Below are 14533 nucleotides of genomic sequence, written 5' to 3' on the forward strand. Positions count from 1 at the left end.
CCCAGGGATGCAAGGATTTTTCAATATTTGCAAATCAATCAATGTGATACACTGTATCAACAAACTGAAAGACAAAAACCATACGATCATCTCAATAGATGCAGGGAAAGCTTTAGATAAAATTCAACACCCATTTATGATCAAAACTCTCCAGAAAGTAAACATAGAAGGAAAATATCTCAACATAATACAGGCTATATATGACAAAGTCACAGCAAACATTATTCTCAGTGGTGAAAAACTGAAAGCATTTCCTCTAATATCAGGAACAAGACAAGGGTGCCCACTTTCATCACTGTTATTCAACACAGTTTAGGAAGTCCTAGCCACAGCAATCAGAGAAGAAAAAGAAATAAAAGGAATCCAGTTTGGAAAACAAGTAAAATTCTCACTATTTGCACATGATACGATACTATACATAGAAAACCCTAAAGATGCCACCAGAAAATTATTAAAGCTAATCAGTAAATATAGTAAACTCACAAGATATAAAAATACACAGAAATCCCTTGCATTCCTATACACTAACAGTAAAAAATCAGAAAGAGAAATTAAGGAAACAATCACATTCACCATAGCAACAAAAAGAATAAAATATCTAAGAATAAACCTACCTAAAGTGAGAAAAGAGCTGTTCTCAGAAAACTATAAGACACTAATGAAAAAAATCAAAAGATGACACAGAGAGATATAACATGTTCTTGGATTGGAAGAATCAATATTGTGAATATGACTATACCACTCAAAGCAATCTACAGATTCAGTGCAATCCCTACAAACTACCAATGGTATAGTTCACACTAGAACAAAAAATTTCACAATTTGTATGGAAACACAAAAGACCCTGAATAACCAGAGCAATCTTGACAAAGAAAAACAGAGCTGGAGGAATCAATTTTTCTGACTTCAGACTATACTATGAAGCTACAGTCATCAAGACAGTATGGTACTAGAACAAAAACAGATATATACACCAATGGAGCAAGACAGAAAGTCCAGAAATAAACCCACGCACTTACGGGCCATCTTATCTTTGACAAAGGAGGCAAGAATATACAACGGAGAAAAGACAGCTTCTTCAATAAGTGGTGCTGGGAAAACTGGACAGCTATGTATAAAAGAATGAAATTAGAACACTTCCCAACATCATACACAAAAATAAACTCAAAATGGATTAAAGACATAAATGTAAGGCCATAAACTATAAGGCTCTTAGAGGAAAATATAGTCGGTACATTCTTTCGACATACATCACAGCAAGATCCTCTTTGACCCACCTCCTAGAGTAGTGGAAAGAAAAACAAAAATAAACAAATGGGACCTAATTAAACTTAAAAGTTTTTGCACAGCAAAAGAAATAAGAAACAAGTTAAAAGACATCCTTCAGAATAGGAGAAAATAATTGCAAATGAAACAACTGAAAAAGGATTAATCTCCAAAATATATAAGCAGCTCATAAAGCTCAATATCAGAAAAACAAACAGTCCAATAAAAAAATGGGCAGAAGACCAAAACAAACATTTCTCCAAAGACGACATGCAGACAGTCAATGAACACATGAAAAAATACTCAACATTACTAATTATTAGAGACATGCAGATCAAAACTACAATGAGGGATCACCTCACACCAGTCAGAATGGCCATAATAATAATAAAAAAAAACTACAAACAATAAATGCTGGAGAGGGTATGGAGAAAAGGGAACGCTCTTGAACTGTTGGTGGGAACATGAATTGACACAGCCATTATGGAGAATAACATGGAGAGTCCTTAAAAAACTAGGAATAAATCTACCAAATGATCCAGTAATCCCACTACTGGGCATATACCCTGAGAAAGCTACAATTATAAAAGATACATGTACCCCAATGTTCACTGCAGCAGTATTTACAACTGCAGCAGTATTCCCAGATATGGAAGCAACCTAGATGTTCACTGACAAATGAATGAATAAAGAAGATGTGGTACATGTATACAATAGAGTATTATTCAGCATTAAAAAAAAGAATTTGATTCAGTTGTAGTGAGGTAGATGAACCTAGAGCCTGTTACACAGACTGAAGTAAGTCAGAAGAACAAATATTGTATATTAATGCATATATATGGAATCCAGAAAAATGGTATTGATGAACCTATTTGCAGAGAAGGAATGGAGGCATTGATATAGAGAATGGACTTGTTGACACAGTCAGGGAAAGAGAGAGTGGGACAAATGGAAAAAGTAACAGACATATATACACTACCATGGGTAAAACAGATAGCTAGTAAGAAGTTGTTATACAACACAGGGAGCTCAGCCTGGTACCCTGTGATGACCTAGAGGGGTGGGATGGGGGAGGGGAGAGAGGCTTAAGAGGGAAGTGATATATGTACAACTATGACTGATTTGCATTTTTGTATGGCAGAAACCAACACAACATTGTAAAGCAATTTTCCTCCAGTTAAAAAATAAAACCTTAGGAGGCCAATAACCATCAATGTTATTAGAAAAAGTTATCAAAGAGTGACACACACAAATGGCATCACACCTCAATGAGTTCATGAGCAAGTTCTTCAAGGAAAATGTAACTCCTCTGTTAAATTTAATACTGTAGGAAAATTTCCCTAATTAATTAATTTCCCTTATTAATTAGTAAGCTAGAGTGATCCTGGTACCAAAACTGAATACAGATAGCATCCTTTACACCAAAAACTTATAAAGGAATCTCTAGGTGGCGGTAGTGGTAAAAAAAACCCCTGCCAATGCAGGGGACATAAGAGACGTGGCTTTGATCCCTGGATCGGGAAGATCCCCTGGAGAAGAGAATGGCAACCCACTCCAGTTATTCTGGCTAGGAGAATCCCATGGACAGAGGAGCCTGGCAGGCTGCAGTCCAGAGGGTCACACAGAGTCGGACATGACTGAAGCAACTTAGCATGCATATATGTGTGATTATAGAAGCAAAATTCTAAATGAAGTATAAGTACATCAAATCCAAGAGTAAATTAAATAAACCATGACTAAGATCAGCAGAGTAGATGAACACAAAAAAAATGTAGAAAAAATTAATTTCTTTCTTAATTTGCTAGCAATAAATTTTTTAATTAAGGAAAAAAAGATAGGAATTCCCTGGCAGTACAGTGGTTAAGAAGCCACCTGCTCCAACCAAAAGACAAAGACTGGCTGAATGGATACAGAAATAAGACCCCTATATATGTTTTCTATAAGAGACTCACCTCAAAACAAGGGACACATACAGACTGAAAGTGAAGGGCTGGAAAAAGATATTCCACGCAAATAGAGACCAAAAGAAAGCAGGAGTATTCATATCAGATACTCATATCAGATAAAATAGACTTTAAGACAAAGGCTGTGAAAAGAGACAAAGAAGGACACTACATAATGATCAAAGGATCAATACAAGAAGAAGATATAACAATTATAAACATATACGCACCCAACATAGGAGCACCGCAATATGTAAGACAACTGCTAACAAGTATGAAAGGGGAAATTAACAATAACACAATAATAATGGGAGACTTTATTATCACACTCACATCTATGGATAGATCAACTAAACAGAAAATTAACAAGGAAACACAAACGTTAAAAGATACAATAGGCCAGTTAGACCTAATCGATATCTATAGGACATTTCACCCCAAAACAATGAATTTCACCTTCTTCTCAAGCTAACACGGAACCTTCTCCGGGACAGATCACATCCTGGGCCATAAATCTAGCCTTGGTAAATTCAAAAAAATTGAAATCATTCCAAGCATCTTTTCTGACCACAATACAGTAAGATTAGATCTCAATGACAGGAGAAAAACCATTAAAAATGCCAACATATGGAGGCTGAACAACATACTTGAATAACCAACAAATCATAGAAGAAATCAAAATATGCATAGAAACGAATGAAAATGAAAAGACAACAACCCAAAACCTCTGGGACACTGTAAAAGCAGTGCTAAGGGGAAGGTTCATAGCAATACAAGCATACTTCAAGAAACAAGAAAAAAGTCAACTAAATAACCTAACTCTACACCTAAAGAAACTAGAAAAGGAAGAAATGAACTCCAGGGTGAGTAGAAGGAAAGAAATCTTAAAAATTAGGGCATAAAAAATGCAAAAGAAATAAAAGAGACCATAGCAAAAATCAACAAAGCCAAAAGCTGGTTCCTTGAGAGGGTAAATAAAATTGACAAACCACTAGCCAGACTCATCAAGAAACAAACTGAGAAGAACCAAATCAATAAAATTAGAAAGGAAAAGGGAGAGATCACAACAGACAACACAGAAATACAAAGGATCATAAGAGACTTACTATCGGCAATTATATGCCAATAAAATGGACAACTTGGAAGAAATGGACAAATACATAGAAAAGTACAACTTTGCAAAACTGAACCAGGAAGAAATAGAAAATCTTAACAGACCCATCACAAACACGGAAATTGAAGCTATAATCAGAAATCTTCCAAACAAAAGCCCAGGTCCAGACGGCTTTACAGCTGAATTCTACCAAAACTTTAGAGAAGAGCTAACACCTATCCTACTCAAACTCTTCCAGAAAATTGCAGAGGAAAGTAAACTTCCAAACTCATTCTATGAGGCTACCATCACCCTAATACCAAAACCTGACAAAGATGCCACAAAAAAAGAGAACTACAGGCCAAGATCACTGATAAACATAGATGCAAAAATCCTTAACAAAATTCTAGCAATCAGAATCCAACAACACATTAAAAAGATCATACATCATGACCAAGTGGGCTTTATCCCAGGGATGCAAGTCTTCAATAACCGCAAATCAATCAATGTAATACACCACATTAACAAACTGAAAAATAAAAACCACATGATTATCTCAATAGATGCTGAGAAAGCCTTTGACAAAATTTAACATCCATTTATGGTCAAAACCCTCCAGAAGGTGCGAATAGAAGGAACACTCCTCAACATAATAAAAGCTATATATGACAAACCCACAGCAAACATTATCCTCAATGATGAAAAATTGAAACCGTTTCCCCTAAAGTCAGGAACAAGACAAGAGTGCCCACTCTCACCACTACTATTCAACATAGTTATGGAAGTTTTGGCCACAGCAATCAGAGCAGAAAAAGACATAAAAGGAATCCAAATTGGAAAAGAAGAAGTAAAACTCTCACTGTTTGCAGATGACATGATCCTCTACACAGAAAAGCCTAAAGACTCTACCAGAAAATTACTACAGCTAATCAATGAATACAGTAAAGTGGCAGGATATAAAATCAACACACCGAAATCCCTTGCATTCCTATACACTAATAATGAGAAAACAGAAAGAGGAATTAAGGAAACAATTCCATTCACCGTTGCAATGAAAAGAATAAAATACTTAGGAATATATCTACCTAAAGAAACAAAAGACCTATAAACAGAAAACTATAAAACACTGGTGAAAGAAATCAAACAGGACACTAATAGATGGAGAAATATACTGTGTTCATGGATTGGAAGAATAAATATTGTGAAAATGAGTATACTCCCCAAAGTAATTTATACATTCAATGCAATCCCTATCAAGCAACCAATGGTATTTTTCACAGAGCTAGAACAAATAATTTCACAATTTGTATGGAAATACAGAAAACCTCGAATAGCCAAAGCAATCTTGACGAAGAAGAATGGAACTGGGGGAATCAACCTGCAGGATTCAGGCTCTACTACAAAGCGACAGTCATCAGGAGAGTATAGTGCTGGCATAAGGACAGAAATATAGATCAATGGAACAAAATAGAAAGCCCAGAGATAAATCCACGCACCTAGGGACACCGTATCTTTGAGAAAGGAGGCAAGAATATTCAATGGAGAAAAGACAATCTCTTTAACAAGTGGTGCTGGGAAAACTGGTCAGCCACTTGTAAAAGAATGAAACTAGAACACTTTCTAATGCCATACACAAAAATAAACTCCAAATGGATTAAGGATCTAAATGTAAGACCAGAAACTATAAAACTCCTAGAGGAGAACATAGGCAAAACACTCTCCGCCATAAATCACAGCAGGATCCTCCATGACCCACCTCCCAGAATATTGGAAATAAAAGCAAAAATAAACAAATGGGACCTAATTAAAATTAAAAGTTTCTGCACAGCAAAGGAAACTATAAGCAAGGTGAAAAGACAGCCTTCAGAATGGGAGAAAATAATAGCAAATGAAGCAATGGACAAAGGATTAATCTCAAAAATATACAAGCAACTCCTGCAGCTCAATTCCAGAAAAATAAACGACCCAATCAAAAAATGGGCCAAAGAACTAAACAGACATTGCTCCAAAGAAGACATACAGATGGCTAACAAACACATGAAAAGATGCTCAATATCCCTCATAATCAGAGAAATGCAAATCAAAACCACAATGAGGTACCATTTCACGCCAGTCAGAATGGCTGCTATCCAAAAGTCTACAAGCAATAAATGCTGGAGAGGGTGTGGAGAAAAGGGAACCCTCTTACACTGTTGGTGGGAATGCAAACTAGTACAGCCACTATGGAGAACAGTCTGGAGATTCCTCAAAAAACTGGAAATAGAACTGCCATACAACCCAGCAATCGCACTCCTGGGCATGCACACCGAGGAAACCAGAATTGAAAGAGACACATGTACTCCAATGTTCATTGAAGCACTGTTTATAATAGCCAGGACCTGGAAGCAACCTAGATGTCCATCTGCAGACGAATGGATAAGAAAGCTTTGGTACATATACACAATGGAGTATTACTCAGCCATTAAAAAGAATACATTTAAATAAGTTCTAATGAGGTGGATGAAACTGGAGCCTATTATCCAGAGTGAAATAAGCCAGAAAGAAAAACACCAATACAGTATACTAACACATATATATGGAATTTAGAAAGATGATAACGATAACCCTGTATACGAGACAGCAAAAGAGACACAGATGTATAGAACAGTCTTTTGGACTCTGTGGGAGAGGGTGAGTGTGGGATGGTTTGGGAGAATGGCATTGAAACACGTATATTATCATATGTGAAACGAATCGCCAGTTCAGGGTCGATGCATGTTACAGGATGCTCGGGGCTGGTATGCGCGGATGACCCAGAGGGAGGATAAGGGGAGGAGCGAGGTGGGATGGGGGGTCAGGAGGGGGAACTCATGTACACCCGGGGCGGATTCATGTCAATGTATGACAAAACCAACCAATATTGTAAAATAATTAGCCTCCAATAAAAATAAAAATTAAAAAAAAAAGATTAACCCCCCAAAAAATGTAAATCAAAACAAATTCCACTGGCAGTCTTCTAGAAATCTCTTTCTTGTTTGGTAATGATCAGCAATATTTATGATCAATTTTACTTATGTAAGATCTACTCAGATTCTACTTTATCTAATTTACAATTTTTCATCATTTCCATAGAATGATATTTTCATGCTTTGCTGATGTTCAAATATACCATGTTTACCACATTTCCCTGGTTTGTAACTCCAAAGTGCTCTAGTATTTAAAGGATACTTAATAATATTACCTTTTCTTCTGCTGACCACAGACTATGCCTTTTATTTCCTTGCAAACTCCAGAGCAACCCCTTTAATTCTATTCATTCAACAAATATTCACTGACACCTACAACATCCAGGTACTATCACACCTTCATTAGTATAAAGTAATATTTAAGTATTTAAAACAATATTCCCTCAACAGTCAACTCTGAACTAACAGCCATCTGCCCTGTTTGGGGCTATACTGTCCTTCCTATTACTCATCCCATCCAAAGCTTGAAAGACTTTGTCACTGACCCTTATCCAATCACTACATATACTTTTACAAGATTTTGAGAATGACTGAACTACCATACCATGATTACCTTTTCTAGGAATCTCTCTCCTTCCACTGGGTTCTCATAGTGTCTTATTAATAGCATTCTTATATTACTTAGTATATTCTACTTTGTATTATTCTTATCTGCCTGCATGTCTTATCTTGTCCCCTAGGTCATAAGCTTCCTGAGGGCAGGAATCCTCACTTATTCAGCTCTGGAGACCCAGTAAATTTTTACTGTGTTTGAGATCTGGCAATGCTGAGTGAATAATCAATAAAGACAATAGCAGCCCCTTAAGGCAGCAGTTGTCAGGCTTACCTGCACCTCCACCATCCAGTCCACAAGAATGGCCCTCATGTCACTGGTGATATCAGTCTGCCTGGTCATATATTTTTTAAGTATAAACTTTTCCTGGCAGAAAGAAAGAAATATTAACAGATAAACTCTTCCTGTCGTTCAAAATTATAACTTAGGAAAAACTATATGCAACTAATATCTAAAAACAAATTATACCTCAACATAAGTAATTTCTTCACAGTTCTAACTCACTATTTTTAGCTGGTATCAGATAGAGGCAGAGCAAAGTATCCTTTCCCAGACAAGGTCAGTTATCCTTGGGAAATGAACACACATGATATTCAAGTGTCAGGGTAGATATTGAGGAGTCTAGCAGAATATGAAATATAGGCAGGAATACACATATGACTGTAGATGAATACCAACAAGATTCGGCCCCTTCTTTGTAATTCAATCAAAAGCACGATACCATGCTGTATAGAGAAGTCCTTCTCAAACTTTAACATACATATTTGAAAGATACTTGAGGATCTTTAAAATTTAGAAAATCTGGGGTGAGCCTCAGTTCAGTTCAGTCGCTCAATCGTGTCTGACTCTTTGCAACCCCATGAATCACAGCACGCCAGGCTTCCCTGTCCAACACCAACTCCCGGAGTTCACTCAAACTCATGTCCATCGAGTCGGTGATGTCATCCAGCCATCTCATTCTCTGTCGTCCCAGTCTCCTCCCACCCCCAATCCCTCCCAGCATCTGAGTCTTTTCCAGTGAGTCAACTCGTCGCATGAGGTGGCCAAAGTATTGGAGCTTCAGCTTTAGCATCAGTCCTTCCAATGAACACCCAGGATTGATCTCCTTTAGAATGGACTGGTTGGATCTCCTTGCAGTCCAAGGGACTTTCAAGAGTCTTCTCCAGCACCACAGTTCAAAAGCATCAATTCTTCGGCGATCAGCTTTCTTCACAGTCTAACTCTCACATCCATACATGACCACAGGAAAAACCATAGCCTTGACTAGACGGACCTTGGTTGGCAAAGTAATGTCTCTGCTTTTTAATATGCTATCTAGGTTGGTCATAACTTTCCTTCCAAGGAGTAAGCGTCTTTTAATTTCATGGCTGCAATCAGCACCTGCAGTGATTTTGGAGCCCCAAAAAATAAAGTCTGACACTGTTTCCACTGTTTCCCCATCTATTTCCCATGAAGTGATGGGACCAGATGCCATGATCTTCGTTTTCTGAATGTTGAGCTTCAAGCCAACCTTTTCACTCTCCTCTTTCACTTTCATCAAGAGGCTTTTGAGTTCCTCTTCACTTTCTGCCATAAGGGTAGTGTCATCTGCATATCTGAGGTTATTGATATTTCTCCCGGCAATCTTGATTCCAGCTTGTGCTTCCTCCAGCCCAGCATTCCTCATGATGTACTCTGCATATAAGTAAATAAGCAGGGTGACAATATACAACCTTGACGTACTCCTTTTCCTATTTGGAACCAGTCTGTTATTCCATGTCCAGTTCTAACTATTGCTTCCTGACCTGCATACAGGTTTCTCAAGAGGCAGGTCAGGTGGTCTGGTATTCCCATCTCTTTCAGAATTTTCCACAGTTTATTGTGATCCACACAGTCAATGGCTTTGGCATAGTCAATGAAGCAGAAATAGATGTTTTGGTTTCTGCGTTTCTAACAAGATCTTAAGTGAAACCAATACTGCTGAGCTAAGGCCCACACTTTCAGTATAGCAAAATTATCTCTTGCTTCTTCCAAGATATACTAGACAAAGTACAGGTTCTGGAGTCAGTTCGTCTATTACCATGTCTCTAGAGAGAAGATGAGACATTCATCATTCCTCTTATGAATGGCCTGCTAAAATTCTAGTTAGTACATAAACCTGGTCCCATCTGTTCCACTGAGAGAGAGAAGAAAATCTGGAATTGATGAACATTAGTGGTAAAGGAGACTGGCAGATTTGAAAGGAGAAAGAAAATTTCACCAGGTTGTAGAGCTGGAACAGAGTCTGGTTTTATATGCAATGCCAGAAAACTGCATAGAGAAGGGGAAAGATCTCTAAGAGGAGTCACTCAGAAAGAGCTCGCTTGACAATGTTTGTGTCTGAGATTACCTCCTAAACAATTAGAGGTGTGGGCTTATGGTAATCAGTCTAAGGTAATCAAACTAGTTCATATCCCCAGATCTACTACACACTAGTTGTTTTGACTGAGTAGTTTCCCCCAACTATAAAAAGGAGAAAATAATACCTACCATCATGAAGCTATTGGGAGAATTAAACAAGATAATGTTTATAAATCCTTTAGCACAATGTTTAACTCAGAGTATGCTACCAGGAGACGTCAGTTGCTACTGTTATTATTTTCCTCATCATTATTTTCTCCCCCTTTAAAACTGCATTTGAAGGATGTATGGTAAGGAAACAAGAACTGGAAAATCATTTCCCCTCACCCCCATCCCCTACATACCTCTCTTTTCTTCATGTAACTGAAGATATCCTTAGCATATACTGAGCTGAAAAATGGGTCACTGTGGTCTATGTCAGTATCCCCCAGTGGGATCATCTGCTTGGAAATCATCAAAAAGACATATTAGGAGAAAGATTCCTAGAGAAGCTTAGTACACACACATAAAAAATTACTCCTTTTTCCCACTTTTATCTTCAGCTCAAGCCTTTGCCCTGTAATTCTCATACTGTTGAGTAACCAAGAAATACTTAATCCTTATACACACCTGCTCTGCCCTAAGAACCAGGCACTATTATTACAGGTAAGCACAAGATTCTCCAAGAAAGACATTGTGATCTTACAGTCTTCCAGCTTATGTCACCTGTTATGTTTCAATGTTTTGATTGGGCCCAGTTCATCTTTTTGTTAGCCTTTTCCTCCATTCTATACCTTTAACCAGGTTATTTTGCCTACATCCAGGTTGTTTCTCCTCCCAGATACCAAATCTCATCTCATTTTCCTTCTAATTTACAACTTATAAGCCATCTTCCTCGGAAGATGCCTCTGTGAATTTAACTCATCTTTAGCTAAGATCCTATGTAATGCAGATTGCAATTACTAAGAAAGGCAATTTCCTGAAATTGTCTAACCACTACTGAAATACACACACACAGAGTATTCCAGACCCTTGAGGGTGTCCCTGGAATAAATACTTTCTATTCCAATCATGAAGTCAAGAGACTCTACAAGGCCAGTTTGGTTTAATATCACTTACTATATACAACTCAATTGCTTAGGAAGGCAAAAAAATCTCTGCTAGCCACCACCTCCAGGACAACAAAGAACACTTCATCTAATTTAAGAAGAAAGAAAGCAGAATACCTCCTGCTGTGATCTCTTGTTGCAAGATGAGAAAGGTTTATTGGAATTGGATTCACAAGTACTGGACTTGCTTATGGTACTGCACGACATGGTGATGGTGTTGAACAAGCCTGTTCCAGATTCAGAGGTGGTGGTGGACACATCTGGGTTGGTTTCAATTTGGAGGGTGAAATCTTTGAGAAAGGTGTCTTCTTTGTGAGTGAGAGTCTTTTGCAAGGCCAATGGCTCCTTCCAGACAGCCTCCTTCTCAATCATGGAATTCTCCTGCAAGGCCAAGGACTCCCTCAGAATGGTCTCCTTTTCAATGTTGGGCTTCTCCTGCAAGGCCTGTGGCTGCTTAATAATGCACTCCTCTTCACTGGTGATGTTCTCTTGCAAGGTTGACTGCTTTTTCAAGAGGAACACCTCCCCCTGAGCAGTGGGCTGCTTCTTAAAAGATGATTGTCTCTCTATGCTGGCTGCTGCCTCAGGGGAGAGCTTTTCCTTCAGAACCAATGGTTTCTCAAAAAAGAATTTCTCTTCAGTGGTGCTTTTCTTCTGCAAAGCCAACGGAATCTTCAAGAAGTCCACTTCCGTATCAGTCTTCTGCAAGACCAAGGACTTCTCCATGGTCAACAGTTCCTTGATATATGATTCTTTAGTGGCGATATTCTCCTGTAAGGTCAATGGCTTCTTTGAGAGGGACGCCTGTTGCAGAGAGGTATGTTTCTCTTTCAATACAGATGGATCCTGGAAGAGGAGCCTCTCTTCAGTTGTAGACTTTTTTTTTAAGGGCAACGACTTCTTAAAGAGTGACTTCTCTTCAGAGGTGGTTTTCTCTATGACCATGTTCCACTGAGTGATTTGCCTCATTTTTGGAGATAATGGTGTCTTGGTAAGAACTGCCTCATCAGTTGAAGACTTCTTCCTAGATGATACTGGCATCATAAAGGAATCCTTACCTTCACCAATCATATTCTGCAAACCCAACAGTTCTTGGTAGATAGACATTATTTGAGTGGCACACATTTGCTTCATTAAAGATGACTCCTCGGTAGAGACTGCCACATTTGTGGTGTGTGTCTTCCTAAATGATAGTGGTTCCATAAGAAATTCATCTTTACTGTCTATTCTCTCCTGTAATGCCCATGGCTTTTTCAAGGGGGCCACATCCCCCTGAGTGGTGTGCTTCTCTTGCAGTGCAGATGGTTCCTTCAAGAGGGACTCCACCTCAGTGGTAGGCTCCTTAATGAGTGATTTCTCTTCAGAAATGGTCTGCAATACTAGTGGCTTGGTCAAACAGGACTTACCCTGAGTGGGACATTTCTTCTTTAAAGATAACAGCATATTGGTGGAGGGTGCCTCCCCAATGGTAAACTTCCTAAAAGTCAAAGTCTCCTTTTCAAGTGATTCCTCCTCAGTTGGAGTCTTTTGCAAGACCAAGGGCTTCTTCAAGATGGATGCCTCCTCTAGAATGGTATGCTTCTCTTGCAATGCTGATGGCTCTTGGAAAAGGGATTCCTTAGTGGTAGGTGGCTTCTTAAAGGGTAATGGCTCCTTAACAAGTGACTTCTCTTCAGATGTGACCTTCTGCAATACTAGTGACTTCTTCAAGTGGTACAACTTCCTCTGAGTAGTACGCTTCCTCTTTAAAGGTAGTGGCTTCTTGGGAAGTGTTGCCTCCTTAGTAGTATGAGTCTTCCTAAAGGAAAGTGGCTCCGTAAGAAAATCATCTTCACCATCTTTCTTATGCAATGCCCATGGCTTCTTCAAAAGTGTCACTGCTTCATCAGTGGTATGCTCCTCTTGCAACACTGAGAGGTCCTGGAAGAGGGACTCCTCCTTAGAGGTAGGCTTCTTTTTAAAGGACAGGAACTGGCTAATGAGTGCCTTCTCTCCAGAGGTGGTCTTCTCCAATACTAATGGCTTATTCAAGTAGGCCATCTTCCTCTTCCTCTGAGTAGTACACTTTTCCTTTAAAGGTAATGGCCTCATGGTGAAGGTTGTCTCCTCAGTGGTAGATTGCTTCTTCAAAGCCAATGGTTCCTTAAAAAGTGATTTCTCTTCAGTGTCAATCTTCTCCTGAAAGCCCAATGATTTCATCAAGATGGATAGTTCTTGTTCAGAGGTGTACTTCTCTTGCAATGCAGGTGGTTCCTGGAAAAAGGACTCCTTCTCAGCAGTAGGCTTTCTCTTAAAAGACTCCTTAGTGAGTGGCTTTTCTTCACAGGTGGTCTTCTGCAGTACTAGAGGATTTTTCCTACAGGACATCTTCCTCTGAGTGGTATACTTTTTCTTTAAAGATGATAATGGGCTGGTGGAGGTTGCTTCCTCAGTTTTGGGCTTCTTCCTAACATTCTGGAGCTCCATAAAGGAAGAATCCTCTTCAACACTGACATCCTGCAAGGCCAACTCCTCCCCCAAGCAGGACTGCTTTCCCTGATATGGGCACATATTCTTTAAGGATAATGTCCTGTTGGTGATGGCTGCCTCCTCGGTTTTACGCTTCTTGCCAAAAGTCACTGGCTGTACAACATCACATTCACTCTTTCCCTGCAAGGACAGTGGCTCCTGCAAGAGGGACATCACCCCCTTATTTGTGCACTTCTTTGAAGGTAATGACCTCTTCGTGAGGACTGCATTCTCAGAAGTGGGATCCTCTTTTAAAATGAAAGGCTTTTTGAAAAGAGATGCTTCTTCAGTATTGGGTGTCTTGGAGCTGGTAGACATATCCAGAGTGAGCAATTCATCTATAATGTTTGGCGCCATGGTGGTTAAGACTACTACTGGTGAGAGTTCTGCCTTGTATCTGCAAAGAAAACAATGTCTGGGTGAGAAGAATGTAGTTCCTAGAATCCTTACCTATCATTTCATTTTGTCACTACACTTACTAAATATATGGAAAGGGAAAGGACTGCAACCCCAGGAGACAGACTAGAGGGTAAAAAATCAATGGGTAACATAGTAAATCTACTAAGTAGCATAGTGTATAGTTTCTATGATCTAGGTCCTCACATTTTTCTAAAAAAATTCCCCCTGAAATCCTTATCTTGCTTTTTCATATATGACTTATTACCTTTATTTATATAAAAAGGCTTTCATTATAATAC

The 14533-nt window shown here is 38.7% G+C and overlaps 1 protein-coding gene across 2 annotated transcripts in view; it reads right to left on the minus strand.

The window, feature by feature from the left end:
* Positions 1-14533, minus strand: part of CCNB3 (cyclin B3) — a 55989-nt gene that overhangs the window by 19345 nt on the left and 22111 nt on the right. The window contains exons 5-7 of one of the 2 annotated variants that reach the window (XM_088833925.1): positions 11445-14232; positions 10584-10679; positions 8134-8226 (exon numbers count right to left, since the gene is read on the minus strand). In XM_088833925.1, the coding sequence (XP_088690051.1) occupies positions 8134-8226; positions 10584-10679; positions 11445-14232 (2977 nt within the window). Of the gene's footprint in view, positions 1-8133; positions 8227-10583; positions 10683-11444; positions 14233-14533 lie in introns of both variants that reach the window. The other variant, XM_088833924.1, reaches the window with a different exon arrangement.

The sequence above is a fragment of the Moschus berezovskii genome, chromosome X, assembly GCF_049115385.1.
Source record: "Moschus berezovskii isolate FMDL1 chromosome X, NW_MosBer_1.0, whole genome shotgun sequence".
Classification (NCBI taxonomy): Eukaryota; Metazoa; Chordata; class Mammalia; order Artiodactyla; family Moschidae; genus Moschus; species Moschus berezovskii.